At 41.5% G+C, this 12165-nt stretch overlaps 1 protein-coding gene across 1 annotated transcript in view; it reads right to left on the reverse strand.

Annotated features, from left to right (window-relative positions):
- wwc1 (WW and C2 domain containing 1) overlaps positions 1–12165 on the reverse strand; it is a 114000-nt gene that overhangs the window by 41938 nt on the left and 59897 nt on the right. The window contains exons 6-8 of the mRNA XM_073067281.1: positions 7657–7786; positions 6426–6572; positions 163–236 (exon numbers count right to left, since the gene is read on the reverse strand). Of these exons, the coding sequence (XP_072923382.1) occupies positions 163–236; positions 6426–6572; positions 7657–7786 (351 nt within the window). The remainder of the gene's footprint in view (positions 1–162; positions 237–6425; positions 6573–7656; positions 7787–12165) is intronic.

Below are 12165 nucleotides of genomic sequence, written 5' to 3' on the forward strand. Positions count from 1 at the left end.
TCATTTAGGAGATTTAGTATCCACCAGGACATAAGCAGTTCAGACAATTAATAAGCAGCTAACAGAACCTCATATGTTGACCATTTTTTGTGGCAGCTCATACTCTGGAGACAACTTTTCAATTGTTTCAAATTGCATGGAAAAAAATAACTGTGCACTGACCTTCTCTTTGATTCTTCATATTGCAGGCTAAGCCTCACCTTGTCAGCCAATTTGGTGTTTCTACCACAAACAAACTAAATACAAAACAGATTAAAAATAAAGCAAATTAAAGAAAAGAAGCCTTTTGAGGCATTTTACATTTTTCAGTATATACTTGATATTTGCAAAGGAAGTAGTTTTGCATTAGGTTGACAGTCATTTTAGAATCAACAGTGCCAGATTTATTGTTTATAATACAGCCATGTTTGTCATCAATTTAAAGCAAAGAGGAAAAAGTGCACCATGAGCAGATCATAACACATCAGCGATGGGGTGTGAACAAAAAAAGTGAATAGACACAATGTTGACAGATGGAGGGCAACATGGGGAACAGTTCCACCATACTCATCCATTATGCAAGTGGTATGAGTCACAAGCAGCAGAATTGGTCTTAGCTAGAAGACAAAGAGCTGTTCTTCTCCAGGGCCAATTTTCTTCAGGGTAGTTTCCCATATATCTTACCACTTTATAACAATTCCTTTGAATTTTACTCCAGCTCTCACTATCTTTCTCCATATGGGCTAGATCCTCTATTGGATCTTTTGATCTCTCCAAACCACCCTACTTCAGCACCAAAACCCTCTTCATCATCTCCCTAGTTATGGAGTACTCTAACCATCTCCTAATGAACAGTAACAATAGAAAATCTCCAGATGCTGGAAATCCAAGCAACACACACAAAGTGCTGGAGGAACTCAGCAGGCCAGGCAGCATCTATTGGAAAAAAGCACAGTTGATGTTTCAGGCCAGTCCTTACTTTATTTCTCACTTATCTCTCTGCAGAATCTCTGTATCCTTTGCAAATTTGCTTTTCCACTCAATTTAGTGTCATCAGCAAACTTAGATACACTACACTCGGTCCCCTCTTCCAGAACATTAATGCATATTGTGAACTGTTGCCGGCCCCCCACCGTCCCCTGTGGCATACCGCTCACCACTGACTGGCAACCAGAGAAACATCTATGTATCCCAACTCTCAGCTTTTTATTGGTTAACCAATCCACTATCTATGCTAATACATCACGCCCAACTCTATGCATCCTTATCTTACGGCTAAGTCTTTTATTTGGCACCTTATTGAATGCTGCCTGGAAATCCAAGTAAACAATGCCCATTTGTTCCCCTCTATCCACTGCGCTCACTGTACCCTCAAAGAACTCCAGTAAGTTTGTCAAACAGGACCTGCCTTTGCTGAATCCATGCTGTGTCTGCTTGATGGATCCATTTCTTTCCAGATGCCTCGCTATTTCTTCTTTAATGATAGCTTCAAGCATTTTTCCAACTACAGATGTTAAACTAACTGGCCTATAGTTACTTGCCTACATCCTATTTTGAACAGTGGCATGACATGCGCTGTCTTCTGATCCACCAGGACCTGCCCAGCATCCAGAAAATTTCGGCAAATTATCACCAAAGTCTCTACGATAACTGCCTTTTCTTTCGGTACTCTGGGATGCATTCCACCAGGACCAGGGGACTTGTCTTTCTTTAGGCCCACAAGTTTGCTTAGCAAATCTCTTTAATAGTAGCTATTGTATCAAGGTCCTCACCACCCATCACATCCATATCATTTCTATGTCAGATGTGTCCTCCACCATGAAGACCAAACAAAATAATCATTCAAAGCCTTGGCATTTACTCATTACTCAATATAAATTCCCCATTCTCACCTTCCAAGGGACTTACGTTCACTTAGGTCACACTTTTCCGTTTTATATAATTATTAAAAATTTTACTATCTGTTTTTATATTGTGTGCCAGTATATTTTCATAATCTATCTTACCTTTCTTTATTGCCTGCTTAGTGGTTCTTCGTTGCTTTTTAAAGTCTTCTCAATCTTCCAGCTTCCCACTACTCTTGGCGACTTTGTACGCACGAGCTTTTAGTTTGACGCTTCCTTTATTTCTTTAGCTATCCAAGGCTGGCTCTCCCCACCCTTACTTTTAACTGGAATATACTTTTGTTGAACACCATGAAAAATCTCTTTGAAAGTCTTCCACTGTTCTCAAACATCCCACCATATAGCCTGTGTTCCCAGTCTACCCTATCCAATTCCACGCTGGTTTTAGATTGAATTATTTGAAAAGCGAGAAGAGTTTAAAAGGAGACGGTTATTTCTTCAGTGGTTTGATTGGGGTACGACTGTGCAAGCGCATGGATATCAGCCAGGTAGAACTGCAAGAACAGTATAAAAGGAGTCAGCTTTGTAGAGTGGGCGACAGAGTAGGAAGGCTTTGGCTCAACAGGGCTTTGGTGATAACGGGTCGAGGCCAGGTAGTTTGCCTGTGTAGAATATGAACAGGAAGTGTGTGTGTGAGACTGGTGTTCTCTGCTCAGTGTCAGTTGTGGGAAGTCAGGGAGACTCCCAGCCTCCCGAACGGCCACGTCTGCACCAGGTGCATCGAGTTGCAGCTCCTTAGGGACCACGTTAGGGAACTGGAGATGCAGCTCCATGACCTTCGTCTTCATCTGGTCAGGGAGAGTGAGGAGGTGATAGATAGGAGCTATAGGCAGGTAGTCACACCGGGGCCTCGGGAGACAGATAAGTGGGTAACAGCAGAGGGAATGTCAGGAGGCTGCACCCCTTAACAATAGGTACTCCTGTTGAGTACTGTTGGGGGGGGGACTGCCTACCTGAAGGAAGCAACAGTGGCTCTGGCACAGAGTCTGGCTCTGTGGCTCAGAAGGGTAGACAAAGGATGGCAGCAGTGATAGGGGACTCTATAGTTAGGGGGTTAGACAGGCAATTCTATGGACACAGGAAAGAAGCATGGATGGTAGTTTGCTTCCCAAGTACCAGGGTCTGAGATGTTTCTGACTGTGTCCATGATATCCTGAAGTGGGAAGGAGAACAGCCAGAGGTCGTAGTACATATTGGTACCAATGACATAGGTAGGAAAAGGGAGAAGGTCCTGAAAGCAGACAGGGAGTTAGGAAGGAAGTTGAGAAGCAGGACCACAAAGGTGGTAATCTCAGAATTACTGCCTGTGCTATGTGACAGTGAGTATAGGAATAGAGTGAGGTGAAGGATAAATGCGTGGCTGAGGGATTGGAACTGGGGGCAGGGATTCAGATTTTTGGATCATTGGGACCTTTTGTGGGGCAAGTATGACTTGTACAAAAAGGACGGGTTGCACTTGAATCGGAGGGGGACCAATATCCTGGTGGGGAGGTTTGCTAAGGCTATTGGGGAGAGCTTGAACTAGAATTGCTGGGAACCAAACTAAAGAAATGAAGGAAGAGGCAGTTGGCTCACAAATAGAGAAAGCTTGGAGACAGTGCGAGAGGAAGGAGAGGCAGGTGATAGAAAATGAACGCGCTCAGGCCAATGGTTTGAGATGTGTCTATTTTAATGCAAGGAGTATTATGAACAAAGTGGATGAGCTTAGAGCGTGGATCAGTAGTTTGAGCTGTTATGTTGTAGCCATTATAAAGACTTGGATGGCTTAGGGGTACAAATGGTTACTTCGAGTGCCAGGTATTAGATGTTTTAGAAAGAATAGGGAGGGACGCAAAAGAGGTGGGGGCATGGCACTGTTGATCAGAGATAGTGTCACGGCTGCAGAAAAGGAGGAAGTCATGGAGGGATTATCTATGAAGTTTCTGTGGGTGGAAGTTAGGAACAGGAAGCGGTCAATAACTCTGCTGGGTATTTTTTTATATAGAGCACCCCATAGTAACAGGGTCATTGAGGAGCAGATAGGGAGACAGATTCTGGAAAGGTGTAACAATAATAGGACTGTCGTGGTGGGAGATATTAATTTTCCAAATATCAATTGGCATCTCCCTGGAGTGAGGGGTTTAGATGGGGTGGAGTTTGTTAGGTGCATTCAGGAAGGATTCTTGACATAATAAGTAGATAAGCCTACAAGAGGAGAGGCTGTACTTGATCTGGTATTGGGAAATGAAACTGGTCAACATTTTGGAGATAGTGATCAAAATTCTATCTCCTTTACCATAGCATTGGAGAGAGATAGGAACAGACAAGTTAGGAAAGCATTTAATTGGAGTAAGGGGAAATTTGAGGCTATCAGGCAGGAACTTGGAAGCATAAATTGGGAACAGATGTTCTCAGGGAAATGTATGGCAGAAATCATGCAAATGTTGAGGGCATATTTGCGTGGTGTTCTAATGAGATAGGAAAAGGATTAATGAAAACTCCAAGGCATTCTACAAATATGTGAGGAGCAAGAGGATAAAACATTAGAGAATAGGACCAATCAAGTGCTACAGTGGAAAAGTGTGTATGGAACCAGAGGAGATAGCAGAGGTACTTAATAAATACCTTGCTTCAGTATTTACTGCGGAAAAGGAACTTGGCAATTGTAGGGATGACTTACAGTGGATTGAAAAACTTGAGCATATAGACATTAAGAAAGGGGATGTGCAGGAACTTTTGAAAACATCAAGTTGGGTAAGTCACTGGGACCGGAGGAGACGTACCCCAGGCTACTGTGGGAGGTGAGGGAGGAGATTGCTGAGCCTCTGGCAATGATCTTTACATCATCAATGGGGACGGGAGAGGTTCCCGGAGGATTGGAGGGTTGCAGATGTTGTTCCATTATTCAAGAAAGGGAGTAGAGGTAGCCCAGGAAATTATAGACCAGTGAGTCTTATTTCTGTGGTTGACAAGTTGATGGAAAAGATCCTGAGAGGCAGGATTTATGAATATTTGGAGAGGCATGATATGATTAGGAATAGTCAGCATGGCTTTGTCAAGGGCAGGTCATGCCTTATGAGCCTGACTGAATTTTTTGAGGATGTGACTAAACATATTGATGAAGGAAGAGCAGTAGATGTAGTGTATATGGATTTCAACAAGGCATTTGTCAAGGTACCCCATGCAAAGCTTATTGAGAAAGTAAGGAGGCATGGGATCCATGGGGATATTACTTTGTGGATGCAGAACTGGCTTGCCCACAGAAGGTAAAGTGTGGTTGTACAGGGGTTATATTCTGCATGGAATATGACCAGTGGTGTGCCTCAGGGATCTGTTCTGGGACCCCTACTCTTTGTGATTTTTATAAATGATTTAGATGAGAAAGTGGAGGGATGGGTTAGTAAATTTGCTGATGACACAAAGGTTGCGGGTGTTGTGGATAGTGTGGAGGGCGGTCAGAAGTTACAGTGGGTCACTGATAGGATGCAAAACTGGGCTGAGAAGTGGCAGATGGAGTTCAACCCAGATAAGTGTGAGGTGGTTCATTTTGGTAGGTCAAATATGATGGCAGAATATAGTATTAATGGCAAGACTCATGGCAGTGTGGAGGATCAGAGGGATCTTGGGGTCTGAGTCCATAGGACACTCAAAGCTGCTGCGCAGGTTTACTCTGTAGTTAAGAAAGAGGCCTTCATCAATTGTGGGATTGAGTTTAGGAGCTGAGAGGTAATGTTGCAGCTATATAGGACCCTAGTCAGAACCCACTTGGAGTACTGTGCTCAGTTTTGGTCGCCTCACTACAGGAAGGATGTGGAAACTATAGAAAGGGTGCAGAAGAGGTTTACAAGGATATTGCCTGGATTGGAGAGCATGTCTTATGAGAACAGGTTGAGTGAACTCAGCCTTTTTTCCTTGGAGCGACGGAGGATGAGAGGTGACCTGATCGAGGTACACAAGATGATGACAGGCATTGATCGTGTGGATAGTCAGAGGCTTTTCCCCCAGGGCTGAAATTGCTAGCACGAGAGGGCACAATTTTAAGGTGCTTGGAAGTAGGTACAAAGGGGATGTCAGGGGTAAGTTTTTTATGCAGAGAGTGGTGAGTACGTGGAACAGGCTGCCGGCGATGGTGGTGGAGGCAGATACGATAGGGTCTTTGAAGAGGCTCCTGGATTGGTACATGGAGCTTAGAAAAATAGAGGGCTATGGGTAACCCTAGGCAATTTCTAAGGTAAGGACATGTTCCGCACAGCTTTGTGTAGGCTTTCTATGTTTCTATTGCACCGTCCATTTGTATAAGAAACTCAATTATACTGTGAACACTCTTTCCAAGAGGATCCCAAACTATAATATTGCTCATTTTACTTGTTGTATTGCACAGGACCAGATCCAAGATAGTATGTTCTCTTCATGGATGCATTCTATGAAGTCCTCTTCAAGACTGCTTCAACCTACTTGATTCACCCAATCTATTTGCAAGTTAAAGTCCCCCACGATAACTGCTGATTTGCATTGATTATTTTCATTGTTATACAAACGAAACACATCAGAATTTATACTCACTTCTCCTGAGATGTCTGTCTGGGATCCAGCATCTGAACAGTGGCGGGTAACAGATTGCTTTGAATTTACTAGTGAGGAATGACTATTGCAGAGATCAGATTGAAACTCTGTTTGAAGTCGGAAACTGTCTCTAAATCTGGCCAGGCACTAAAAAGAAAAGAGAAGAAATTAAGGAAAAAAGAAAGAATTAAAGAAAAGACATTTTGCACAAATATATGGAACTGAAATAGGTTCTATCTTAAAATCAAATGACAGGCATGAATTTTAATCCTGTTATTCTATAACACTTGTATAATTTGCATTGATGTAGAAAACAAAATTTAGGCCACACACTGCATGCCTCCAAGGCATTTCCTTTACTCAAAAAAGGCAAAGGTAACCACTGAACTCAAATCTACGTACTTGCCCAACCGCTATATTGTTTAAGTAAATAAGCACCATAGCATTTTTCAACATTATGTCCAACAGTGAATGAAGAAGAAAGCTACTGCACTCCAATAACTAGGACTTTACATTACTAAAGCATCTCAAAGCCCTGAAATAATTATTCTATAATATTTGGCCTTGCAATTAGGCACTTACAACTTATTGTACTCTTCCTATGAAGTTATCTGCCATGAAGCACGTTAACAGACGCTGCAGGAAAAGGGTTCTGTAGATTTGAAAACATCATGGGAATCAGAAACCTAGTGTTCTATCCACAGAGCAGCAGGAAGCCACAACCTTCTTACATTAAAAGTGTAAGAAGTGTAAAAGTGTTCTTACATTTACACAAAAGTGGAAAAAAGTTGAATTTCCCCATGGGGATGAATAAAGTATCTATCTATCTATCATCATTAGGAACAGGATATGGGAGCATCATTTGTGTTTGTGTCTGTGTGTATGATTGGTGTGCACGTATGTGTGAGTACATGTACTCTCATCTGTCCATGAAAGCACCGTAAACACATACATATGATAAATCTGTACCGCAGCCTGCCTTCAAGTTAACTTGGATTTGTTGTTCCTGGACCAAGATCTTCCTCTGTCAAGTCAGCATCATAGCTGGTGTACAACAGGAACCATATTTTAAAACAATATATCCTTAGCCTGAGAGGTTTTCCATGAAACAGTTTTTGTATTAAAGTAAATTTTGACAAATTTAATCAGCAATTGTTACTTACAACTACCTATTCCAATTTCACAACACAGGTTTCAGAATGGCGACTGGTGGAAATCATTTTGACTCTACCTGAATGAGGTCTCTTTTTTCCTTCTCTCCTGAGCTAATAGCCTTTTTGATGGTTTTCATTTCATTCACAATCGCCTTTGCTTCATCAAGTTTGTATCCTCCTCGTGTTCCTGACATCTTTAGGTCAATTCTGGAATTAAAAATGCATGTAACAATCTCCAAATGAAAATGCAATACTATTCCAATATTTTTGACTAATGCGAGTTTATTTTTATAGTTAAATGAAGCAAAATATAAAAATGTTTTCAAGAATAGGTGTTAGATGATGTATTAACTAAACCTCAAAACTATTGTATCTAGTATAGTTTCTTTTTTTTCAACAAAGAACAAAGCTTGTAGTATGTTAAAATACATTCTGTTCTGTTAAGCTTAAATTGTATGTAATAAAAATTTAATACAATAATGATAATATAAACATTTATTTTGGTAAATCATAGAAATCCAATAGTTAATAAATATAATATTACATTGTGAGTTAAGCAAATTAATGAAATATTGAATGGTTTGAATTCTGTGCACTATTGCAGAGCAATTTCAGGTAGCATGAAACAGCACAAGATTTGGCAATCTAGAAAAAGAATTTGTGAGATGGACAAATCATAACTCTACTAACTAAGAGACTGAAGCATTCTCACTATGATATGCAGTCTAATCCAGAGAAAGCAAATTAGAACATACAATTCAATAGCAATTGACAAACAAAAAGAAAGCAATACAAAAAACATTAAACATAAAGAGAACCTAAAGAAAATGCTTCTTTCCAAGCTGAAGTGACAATTAAAGATCAAGACAAATGAGAATTCTCACATTAGTAGATTATAATTTTCCTCTCCATGCTTGTTAATATCCAGAAGTCTAATACATCAACCTCATTGCACGCATGATCCACTGGCAACATATCTCTATAGCACAGCTTGCTCAGAAGCAGAGCAACTTATAGCAAACTTACAATATCCAAATTTTACTGTGCAAATGCCTAATATAAATACAGTGATAATACTGTTCCGATTCAAAGTGAAGATGACTGAGGAATTCTCCTGTGCATTACTAAAAGTAAATAATTGAATTACGAGGAGTAATTTGCATACAACTCTCCTCTAGTCAATGTATATTTCTGGAGATATTACCCCAATTTTAGACCATAAAATCGTAAAACATTGGAGCAGAATAATGCCATTTAATCCTGGCTGACCTATTAGAAACATAGAAACCCCACAGCACAATACAGGCCCTTTGGCCTACAATGTTGTGCCGAACATGTCCCTACCTTAGAAACTACTAGGCTTACCTATAGCCCTCTATTTTTCTAAGCTCCATGAACCAATCCAAAAGTCGCTTAAAAGACCCTATCGTATCTGCCTCCACCACCGCTGCTGGCAGCCTATGCCACGTACTCACCACTCTCTGAGTAAAAAACATACCCGACATCTCCTCTGTACCTACTCGCCAGCACCTTAAATCTGTGTCCTCTTGTGGCAACCATTTCAGCCGTGGGAAAAAGCCTCTGACTATCCACATGATCAATGCCTCTCATCATCTTATATACCTCTATCAGGTCACCTCTCATCCTCCATCGCTCCAAGAAGAAAAGGCCGAGTTCACTCAACATATTCCCATAAGACATGCTCCCCAATCCAGGCAGCATCCTTGTAAACCTCCTCTGCACCCTTTCTAGGGCTTCCACATCCTTCCTGTAGTGAGGCAACCAGAACTGAGCACAGTACTCAAAGTGGGGTCTGACCAGGGTCCTACATAGCTGCAACATTACCTCTCGGCTCCTAAATTCAATTCCACGATTGATGAAGGCCAATACACCGTACGCCGTCTTAACCACAGAGTTAACCTGCGCAGCTGCTTTGAGCATCCCATGGACTTGGACCCCAAGATCCCTCTGATCGTCCACACTGTCAAGAGTCTTACAATTAATACTATATTCTGCTATCATATTTGACCTACCAAAATGAATCACTTCACACTTAACTGGATTGAGCTCCATCTTCCACTTCTCAGCCCAGTTTTGCATCCTATCAATGTCTCGCTGTAGCCTCTGACAGCCCTCCACACTATCCACAATACCTCCAATCTGTGTCATCAGCAAACTTACTAACCCATCCCTCTACTTCCTCATCCAGGTCATTTATAAAAATCACGAAGAGTAAGGGTCCCAGAACAGATCCCTGAGGCACACCACTAGTCATCAACTTCCATGCAGAATATGACCCGTCTACAACCACCCTTTGCCTTCTGAGGGCAAGCCAGTTCTGGATCCACAAAGCAATGTCCTCTTAGATCCCATGCCTCCTTACTTTCTCAATAAGCCTGGCATGGAGTACCTTCTCAAATGCCTTGCTGAAATCCATATACGCTACATCTACTGCTCTTCCTTCATCAATGTGTTTAGTCACATCCTCAAAAAATTCAATCAGGCTCGTAAGGCATGACCTGCTCTTGACAAAGCCATGCTGTCTATTCCTAATGATATTATATCTCTCCAAATGTTCATAAATCCTGCCTCTCAGGATCTTCTCCATCAACTTACCAACCACTGAATTAAGACTCACTGGTCTATAATTTCCTGGGCTATCTCTACTCCCTTTCTTGAATAAAGGAACAACATCCACAACCCTCCAATCCTCCAGAACCTCTCCCGTCCCCATTGATGATTGTCAGAGGCTCAGTAATCTCCTCCCTCGCCTCCCACAGTAGCCTGGGGTACATCTCATCCATTCCTAGCGAATTATCTAACTTGATGCTTTCCAAAAGCTCCAGCACATCCTCTTTCTTAATATCTACATGCTCAAGCTTTTCAGTCTGCTGCAAGTCATCAGTTTCAACTCCATTTTCCTGTCTTCTCCCTTTGATGCCCTTACAAATTAATAAGAAATTGCTGCACAGAAACATAGAAAATAGGTGCAGGAGTAGGCCATTTGGCCCTTCGAGCCTGCACCGCCATTCAGTATGATCATGGCTGATCATCCAACTCAGAACCCTCTACCTGCTTTCTCTCCATACCCCCTGATCCCTTTAGCCACAAGGACCATATCTAACTTCCTCTTAAATATAGCCAATGAACTGGCCTCAACTGTTTCCTGTGGCAGAGAATTCCACAGATTCACCACACTCTGTGAAGAAGTTTTTCCTCATTTCGGTCCTAAAAGGCTTCCCCTTTATCCTTAAACTGTGACCCCTCATTCTGGACTTCCCCAACATAGGAAACAATCTTCCTGCATCTAGCCTGTCCAATCCCTTTAGAATTTTATACGTTTCAATAAGATCCCCCCTCAATCTTCTAAATTCCAGTGAGTATAAGCCTAGTCGATCCAGTCTTTCTTCATATGAAAGTCCTGCCATCCCAGGAATCAATCTGGTGAACCTTCTTTGTACTCCCTCTATGGCAAGAATATCTTTCCTCAGATTAGGGGACCAAAACTGCACACAATACTCTAGGTGCGGTCTCACCAAGGCCTTGTACAACTGCACTAGAACCTCCCTGCTCCTGTACTCAAATCCTTTTGCTATGAATGCCAACATACCATTTGCCTTTTTCACTGACTGCTGTACCTGCATGCCCACCTTCAATGACTGGTGTACAATGACACCCAGGTCTCGTTGCACCTCCTCTTTTCCGAATCGGCCACCATTCAGATAATAATCTGTTTTCCTGTTCTTGCAAACAAAGTGGATAACCTCACATTTATCCACATTAAACTGCATCTGCCATGAATTTGCCCACTCACCTAACCTATCCAAGTCACCCTGCATCCTCTTAGCATCCTCCTCACAGCTAACACCGCTGCCCAGCTTCATGTCATCCGCAAACTTGGAGATACTGCATTTAATTCCCTCGTCTAAATCATTAATATATATTGTAAACAACTGGGCTCCCAGCACTGAGCCTTGCGGTACCCCACTAGTCTCTGCCTGCCATTCTGAAAAGGTCCCGTTTACTTCCACTCTTTGCTTCCTGTCTGCCAACCAATTCTCTATCCACATCAATACCATACCCCCAATACCATGTGCTTTAAGTTTGCACACTAATCTCCTGTGTGGGACCTTGTCAAAAGCCTTTTGAAAATCTAAATATACCACATCCACTACAGTGATGGCAAATACACTTTTTAAATAGATCCTGCTTTAAGTAAATTGATTTTCATGCCTGTGTTTAGATATGGGCCCTTCTGTACTTTTAATTAATTGGTTAACACAGTTATATCAATACTTTATCTTGGTAATTTCTAAGACAATATTTTATGCCATCCTCTATTCAGTAAATTAGTGCATTGAGTTCAAATACAGGATACAGAATACTCCACAGTCACAAAATAAGATGGTTATCTAGAAACCAGAACTTACAGCATGAGAATATGTCATGTGATTCAATTTCAATGGGAAATTAAAAAGAAAGGAAGTTCAGGGATTTACTGCACTTCCTAAATTCACAATATTGGCAAAAAGATAAAAGCAGTTAATGTACGGAAAAGCCATGTCAATGTTTCCTTGCAAGACACA

This window comes from Hemitrygon akajei, chromosome 15 (genome assembly GCF_048418815.1).
Source record: "Hemitrygon akajei chromosome 15, sHemAka1.3, whole genome shotgun sequence".
Classification (NCBI taxonomy): Eukaryota; Metazoa; Chordata; class Chondrichthyes; order Myliobatiformes; family Dasyatidae; genus Hemitrygon; species Hemitrygon akajei.